The sequence below is a fragment of the Heterodontus francisci genome, unplaced genomic scaffold (assembly GCF_036365525.1).
Source record: "Heterodontus francisci isolate sHetFra1 unplaced genomic scaffold, sHetFra1.hap1 HAP1_SCAFFOLD_1331, whole genome shotgun sequence".
Classification (NCBI taxonomy): domain Eukaryota; kingdom Metazoa; phylum Chordata; class Chondrichthyes; order Heterodontiformes; family Heterodontidae; genus Heterodontus; species Heterodontus francisci.
Window position 1 is genome coordinate 67,125 of NW_027140143.1, and position 8,393 is coordinate 75,517.

Consider the following 8,393-nt stretch of genomic DNA (forward strand, 5'->3'; position numbering starts at 1 on the left):
CGTACCCCGGGGAGAGTCGGTATCCGTGGAGGACCCGTACCCCGGGGAGAGTCGGTATCCGTGGAGGACCCGTACCCCGGGGAGAGTCGGTATCTGTGGAGGACCCGTACCCCGGGGAGAGTCGGTGTCCGTCGGGGACCCGTACCCCGGGCAGAGTCGGTGTCCGTGGGGGACCCGTACCCCGGGCAGAGTCGGTGTCCGTGGGGGACCCGTACCCCGGGCAGAGTCGGTATCCGTGGAGGACCCGTACCCCGGGGAGAGTCGGTGTCCGTGTGAGAGGGAGTGAGTGGGGTTGATGGTGTTGTGTTTTTTTGGGGCAGGGCAGGTGGGCCTGCAGAATGAAGACAGACTTCTTGCTTGTGCGACAAAGATTGATTTTAATGGCGAGCTCCCAGGAACACAATCCTTCGATAAAAAATTAAAGGGAAAACACGCGAACCGCGAGAGGGAGTAAAGCAAGAAGAAATCGTTCGAAGCTTGGGGGAAAGGGGGAGGGGGCGTGTTGGGGGGGGGGGGTGTGTGAAGGAAGGGGTTACACCCCGGGGGACCCCACAACCCCCCCACCTCCAGTGCCCCCCCACTGGCATCATCAGCAAGCTGTTCGATCCCTCGACTGGCCGCAGCGGGAGGGGTCAGGGGTCAAGTGACCGCTGCAAAGCATGCTGGGAAGAGAAGTGGAAATGGCTACGGGTGCCCTGAAAGTAGCCTCTGTGTTCCTGGTGTACGATGGCGTCGCTCGCTCGGTCCTCTCTCTCTCTCTGTCCCGTTCACTCGCTCCCGCCCTTGTGGCGGGATGCGGCGGTCAGCGGCAATCCCAGCATGCCCTTGGCGGTGGAGAAGAGGTTGACCGGAGTGGATCCGTCAGTGATCAGCGTCGACTGCAGCCCGAGACCCTGCAGCAGCTTGACCTGAGAACACAGCAAACACAGTACAGTGAACCAAGGAGCAGGGGTACACGTCCCCCACCTTCCACATTACTGTCAAACACAGTACAGTGAACCCAGGAGTAGGGGTACACATCCCCCACCTTCCACCCACCTTCCACATTACTGTCAGACACAGTACAGTGAACCCAGGAAGAGGGGTACACGTCCCCCACCTTCCACCCACCTTCCACATTACTGTCAGACACAGTACAGTGAACCCAGGAGGAGGGGTACACGTCCCCCACCTTCCACCAGCTTCCACATTACTGTCAGACACAGTACAGTGAACCCAGGAGGAGGGGTACACGTCCCCCAGCTTCCACATTACTGTCAAACACAGTACAGTGAACCCAGGAGGAGGGGTACACATCCCCCACCTACCACCAGCTTCCACATTACTGTCAAACACAGTACAGTGAACCCAGGAGGAGGGGTACACGTCCCCCACCTTCCACCCAGCTTCCACATTACTGTCAGACACAGTACAGTGAACCCAGGAGGAGGGGTACACGTCCCCCAGCTTCCACATTACTGTCAAACACAGTACAGTGAACCCAGGAGGAGGGGTACACGTCCCCCACCTTCCACCCAGCTTCCACATTACTGTCAGACACAGTACAGTGAACCCAGGAGGAGGGGTACACGTCCCCCAGCTTCCACATTACTGTCAAACACAGTACAGTGAACCCAGGAGGAGGGGTACACGTCCCCCACCTTCCACCCAGCTTCTACATTACTGTCAAACACAGTACAGTGAACCCAGGAGGAGGGGTACACATCCCCCACCTTCCACCAGCTTCCACATTACTGTCAGACACAGTACAGTGAACCCAGGAGGAGGGGTACACGTCCCCCAGCTTCCACATTACTGTCAAACACAGTACAGTGAACCCAGGAGGAGGGGTACACATCCCCCACCTACCACCAGCTTCCACATTACTGTCAAACACAGTACAGTGAACCCAGGAGGAGGGGTACACGTCCCCCACCTTCCACATTACTGTCAAACACAGTACAGTGAACCCAGGAGGGGTACACGTCCCCCACCTTCCACCCAGCTTCTACATTACTGTCAAACACAGTACAGTGAACCCAGGAGGAGGGGTACACGTCCCCCACCTTCCACCCAGCTTCTACATTACTGTCAAACACAGTACAGTGAACCCAGGAGGAGGGTTACACGTCCCCCACCTTCCACCCAGCTTCTACATTACTGTCAGACACAGTACAGTGAACCCAGGAGGAGGGGTACACATCCCCCACCTTCCACCCAGCTTCTACATTACTGTCAAACACAGTACAGTGAACCCAGGAGGAGGGGTACACATCCCCCACCTTCCACCAGCTTCCACATTACTGTCAGACACAGTACAGTGAACCCAGGAGGAGGGGTACACGTCCCCCACCTTCCACCAGCTTCCACATTACTGTCAAACACAGTACAGTGAACCCAGGAGGAGGGGTACACATCCCCCACCTTCCACCAGCTTCCACATTACTGTCAAACACAGTACAGTGAACCCAGGAGGAGGGGTACACATCCCCCACCTTCCACATTACTGTCTGTCAAACACAGTACAGGAATATCGGCAACAGGAAGAGGCCATTCAGCCCCTCTCCTCCAGCCTGCTCCTCCACTCCACCAGCTTGTGACTGATCTGTGACCCTAACTCCCCATGCTCACCTTCCCCCCACCCCCCGCACCCCCCATGTCCCTTAACACCCCTGGGTGACAAAACTCGATCAATCTCAGGTTTAACATCAACAATCGATCGAGCATTGATTGCTGTTTGCGGGAGAGAATTCCAAACTTCTTCCTCACTTTGCTTGTGGGAGCGTTTCCGAATTTCACTCCTGAAAACCCCGGGCTCTCATTTTCCGTCTCTGACCTCCGCCCCCATCGTCCCAGACTCCCCATCCCCGTGGAAATCGTTTCTCTCTCTCTCTCTGTCTGTACCCCGATACGTTCCCCCTTCATATCTCAAAAACTTCCATCAAATCCACACCCGAACTTTCTAATTTCCAGGGAATACCGCCCCCGCCCCCGGTTTGTGTGATCTCTCCTGGTAATTTAACCCTTGGCGTCCTGGTATCATTCCGGTAAATCTACACTGCACTCCCTCCAAGCCCAATATCTCCTTCCGAAGGTGTGGGGACCAGAACTGTTCCCAGTAACTCCGGGTGTGTCTAACCAGACCAGAACTGTTCCCAGTAACTCCGGGTGTGTCTAACCAGACCAGAACTGTTCCCAGTAACTCCGGGTGTGTCTAACCAGACCAGAACTGTTCCCAGTAACTCCGGGTGTGTCTAACCAGACCAGAACTGTTCCCAGTAACTCCGGGTGTGTCTAACCAGGGCGTTTTACAGCTGAAGCAGGACTTCCAACCCGCCCTTTTGTTCTACTCCTCGAGATATAAAGGCCAGCGTTCCGTTAGCCTGGCCGATTATTTTCTGAACCCTGTTCGTGACATTTTAATGATCTGTTTACCTGGACCACCTGCGAGTCTCTTTGGAGCCTCCACTGTTTTGAGCTTTTCCCATGTGGGAAGTTCCCTGTTTGATCCTTTTCAGTCCCGAAGTGGACGACTTCGCATTTGCCAACACTGAAATCCATTTGCTACAGCTCTGTCAACACTCCCCGGGGTACGGCTCCCCCCACGGGCACCGAATCTCCCCGGGGTACGGGTCCCCCCACGGGCACCGAATCTCCCCGGGGTACGGGTCCCCCCACGGGCACCGAATCTCCCCGGGGTACGGGTCCCCCCACGGGCACCGAATCTCCCCGGGGTACGGGTCCCCCCACGGGCACCGAATCTCCCCAGGGCACGGGTCCCCCCACGGGCACCGAATCTCCCCGGGGTACGGGTCCCCCCACGGGCACCGAATCTCCCGGGGCACGGGTCCCCCACGGGCACCGAATCTCCCCGGGGTACGGGTCCCCCCCACGGGCACCGAATCTCCCCGGGGTACGGGTCCCCCCACGGGCACCGGCTCTCCCCGGGGCACGGGTCCCCCCACGGGCACCGACCCTCCCCGGGGCACGGGTCCCCCCACTGGCACCGACCCTCCCCGGGGCACGGGTCCACCACGGGCACCGACACTCCCCGGGGCACGGGTCCCCCATGGCTGAGCCCTGCAGCACGCTGGTGGGTTGGGAGGACGCGGAGTTGCACGGGGGATGACAGTACCTGGAGCTCAGGGCCAGACATCGCAATCTCCTTGATCGTCTCTGCTCCGATGGCCTGGACCATGGACTGGAATTTCCGAGTCTCAACATCGGCCAACTGAGAGGACTTGAGAATGTCAAGCTTGTTCTGCTCTTCCATATATCTCAGCTCCTGCTGTCTGGCCTTCGTCAACCTTTGGAGCTCAGCGTCCTGGAGGGGGGAGAGAGACAGAGTGAGAGAGAGAGGGAGAGAGGGAGAGAGGGAGAGAGGGAGAGAGGGAGAGAGGGAGAGAGGGAGAGAGGGAGAGAGAGAGAGAGAGAGAGAGAGAGAGAGAGAGAGAGAGAGAGAGAGAGAGAGAGAGAGAGAGAGAGAGAGATTATCAATGAATGCGATGCTGGAAGTTGGGATTACATTTCTGATATCTACTCCATGCTTCCTCCTCGCCTGTCCTGACCCAGGAATGTGCAGTGGCGTTTCAGGTTGTCACAGGGAGTTAACCCTGTGTTACACTCAGAGTGCACACAGAGAAACCGGGCCTCTGCGACTCATTTCACCTGAAAGCTGCAGAAAGAACTCCCCTCGAGACAGTGACTTTAACAGAGCACAGATTTCCCACAGAATTTAACCCTGAGCCACAAGAGGAGATATCAGGGACTGGAGGAGGTTACAGAGATACGGAGGGTTGTAGGGACTGGAGGAGGTTACAGAGATAGGGAGAGTTGTAGGGACTGGAGGAGGTTACAGAGATAGGGAGAGTTGTAGGGACTGGAGGAGGTTACAGAGATAGGGAGGGTTGTAGGGACTGGAGGAGGTTACAGAGATAGGGAGAGTTGTAGGGACTGGAGGAGGTTACAGAGATAGGGAGAGTTGTAGGGACTGGAGGGAGGTTACAGAGATAGGGAGGGTTGTAGGGACTGGAGGAGGTTACAGAGATAGGGAGGGGTGTAGGGACTGGAGGAGGTTACAGAGATAGGGAGGGGTGTAGGGACTGGAGGGAGGTTACAGAGATAGGGAGGGTTGTAGGGACTGGAGGAGGTTACAGAGATAGGGAGGGTTGTAGGGACTGGAGGAGGTTACAGAGATAGGGAGAGTTGTAGGGACTGGAGGGAGGTTACAGAGATAGGGAGGGTTGTAGGGACTGGAGGAGGTTACAGAGATAGTGAGGTTAATACGTACGGTCTCGATCTCCAGGGCCTCGGCCTTCAGCTTGGCCTGGACGACTGCTCCCTCGCCTTCGATCTTTGCAGCTTCCGCCTTGGATTCTGCCTCGGCCTTTGCTGCTCCTGTACTCTCGACAGCCATGCTGCAACAGGGAGGGAGGGGAGGGAGGGAGAGAGGGAGGGAGGGGGAGTTAACAGGAAAATCAATCAAAAAAATCCCTACATCCCTCACTCTCAGTCCCATCCAGTAGGAGTGAGGTTGGGCGGGCGAGGGGAGAGCGGGGGGGGGGCGAGGGGAGAGCGGGGGGGGGGCGAGGGGAGAGCGGGGGGGGGGCGAGGGGAGAGCGGGGGGGGGGCGAGGGGAGAGCGGGGGGGGAGGGCGAGGGGAGAGCGGGGGGGGGAGGGCGAGGGGAGAGCGGGGGGGGAGGGCGAGGGAGAGCGGGGGGGAGGGCGAGGGGAGAGCGGGGGGGGAGGGCGAGGGAGAGCGGGGGGGAGGGCGAGGGGAGAGCGAGGGAGAGCGGGGGGGGAGGGCGAGGGGAGAGCGGGGGGGGAGGGCGAGGGGAGAGCGGGGGGGGAGGGCGAGGGGAGAGCGGGGGGGGGGCGAGGGGAGAGCGGGGGGGGGGCGAGGGGAGAGCGGGGGGGGAGGGGCGAGGGGAGAGCGGGGGGGGGGGCGAGGGGAGAGCGGGGGGGGGAGGGCGAGGGGAGAGCGGGGGGGGGCGAGGGGAGAGCGGGGGGGGGCGAGGGGAGAGCGGGGGGGGGGCGAGGGGAGAGCGGGGGGGGGGCGAGGGGAGAGCGGGGGGGGGCGAGGGGAGAGCGGGGGCGGCGAGGGGAGAGCGGGGCGGGCGAGGGGAGAGCGGGGGCGGGCGAGGGGAGAGCGGGGGCGGGCGAGGGGAGAGCGGGGAGAGCGGGGGCGGGCGAGGGGAGAGCGGGGTAGTGAACCACCTACCTGAGGGCCTCAAGTTGCAGCAGCTCTTTCCTCGCCCTCTCCGCCTCAGCCTGGTCTGTGATTCGCTGCCTCTCCAGGCGACCTTTGCCTCTTGCTCTAAACGTTCGGCTTCGTGTCTGGAAGAGTCAGCGTGTTACACGGCACAGAAACAGGCCCTTCGGCCCATCGTGTCCCTGCTGCCCATCAAGCACCGGACTATTCCCAACCTATTTTCCAGCACTTGATCCCTTGCCTTGTTAGTCCTCCCAAAATACATCACCTCGCACTTCTCAGGATTAAATTCCGTTTGCCACTGCTCTGCCCATCTTACCAGCCCATCTATATCGTCCTGTAATCTAAGGATTTCCTCCTCACTATTTACAACACCATCAATTTTCATGTCATCTGTGAACTTACTGATCATACCTCCTATATTCAGGTCTAAATCATTAATGTACACTACAAACAGCAAGGGTCCCAGCACCGATCTCTGTGGTACACCACTGGTCACTGGTTCCACTCGCAAAAACAACCTCGACCATCACCCTCTGCCTCCTGCCACTAAGACAATCTTGGATCCAATTTGCCAAATTGCCCTGGATCCCATGGGCTATTACCTTCTTAACCAATCTCCCATGTGGGACCTTATCAAAAGCCTTACTGAAGTCCATGTAAACTACATCAACTGCTTTACCCTCATCTACACACCTAGTCACCTCCTTGAAAAATTTAATCAAGTTAGTTAGCCACGAACTCCCCCTGACAAAGCCATGCTGACTATCCCTGATTAATCCCTGCCTCTCCAAGTGGAGATTAATCCTGTCCCTCAGAAAGTTTTCCAATATTTTCCCAACACTGATATTAGAATCACCAACCTGTATTACCAGGGTTATCCCTGCCACCCTTCTTAAATAAAGGTACCACATTCACTGTCCTCCCAGTCCTCTGGTATCTCTCCTGTGGCCAGAGAGGATTTGAAAATTTGTGTCAGAGCCCCTGCTATCTCCTCCCTTGACTCATATAACATCCTGGGATACATCTCATCTGGGCCTGGGGATTTATCCACTTTTAAGCCCGCTAAAATCGCTAATACTTTCCCCCTTTCAATGTTAATATGTTCAAGTATATCACAATCCCCCTCCGAGAGAGCCACAGAGCGGCAGAGACAGACTGCCCACTGATCCCTGCTCCGTCTCAGTCCCTCTCCCCCTGCCACCGTTACCTGGCCGCTGCCTCCTGAGAGTTGGTTGTGATCTCAATCGCCAGTTGGACACTTTTCTGCAGCGCGTCCCGGGTGCGTTGGTCGACCGGCTCCACTGACTGGATGTCAACGCTGGTGATGCACAGGTTGTTCTGAGTGAACCTGAAGGAGTCTCGAACCTTCATGTTGGCATCAAATCCAAACACAGCCGATCGGATAATCCTAGCAGAGTTCTAGAGCAGAGAGGGCAGGTATTTAAACACCCCATCCCACTGGAACAGGTCCTCACTGAGCACAGAGAGAGAGAGACAGAGAGAGTTCAGTGTATTTAAACACCCCATCCCACTGGAACAGGTCCTCACTGAGCACAGAGAGAGACAGAGAGAGTTCAGTGTATTTAAACACCCCATCCCACTGGAACAGGTCCCCACTGAGCAGAGAGAGAGACAGAGAGAGTTCAGTGTATTTAAACACCCCATCCCACTGGAACAGGTCCTCACTGAGCAGAGAGAGAGAGAGACAGAGAGAGTTCAGTGTATTTAAACACCCCATCCCACTGGAACAGGTCCTCACTGAGCAGAGAGAGAGAGACAGAGAGAGTTCAGTGTATTTAAACACCCCATCCCACTGGAACAGGTCCTCACTGAGCACAGAGAGAGGCAGAGAGAGTTCAGTGTATTAAACACCCCATCCCACTGGAACAGGTCCTCACTGAGCAGAGAGAGAGGCAGAGAGAGTTCAGTGTATTTAAACACCCCATCCCACTGGAACAGGTCTCACTGAGCACAGAGAGAGAGACAGAGAGAGTTCAGTGTATTTAAACACCCCATCCCACTGGAACAGGTCCTCACTGAGCACAGAGAGAGAGGCAGAGAGAGTTCAGTGTATTTAAACACCCCATCCCACTGGAACAGGTCCTCACTGAGCAGAGAGAGAGAGACAGAGAGAGTTCAGTGTATTTAAACACCCCATCCCACTGGAACAGGTCCTCACTGAGCACAGAGAGAGAGAGAC

General features: G+C 57.3%; 1 protein-coding gene across 1 annotated transcript; it reads right to left on the reverse strand.

Moving 5' to 3' along the window:
* Positions 1-357: 357 nt before the first annotated feature.
* On the reverse strand, positions 358-7,615 carry LOC137358934 (major vault protein-like). The gene is made up of 5 exons (XM_068025117.1): positions 7,401-7,615; positions 6,200-6,315; positions 5,270-5,396; positions 4,115-4,303; positions 358-908 (listed from the first exon to the last, which is right to left on the reverse strand). Exons 3-5 carry the CDS (start codon positions 5,393-5,395, stop codon positions 768-770), a joined length of 456 nt encoding a protein of 151 aa, XP_067881218.1. The 5' UTR covers position 5,396; positions 6,200-6,315; positions 7,401-7,615; the 3' UTR covers positions 358-767.
* Positions 7,616-8,393: the final 778 nt, after the last annotated feature.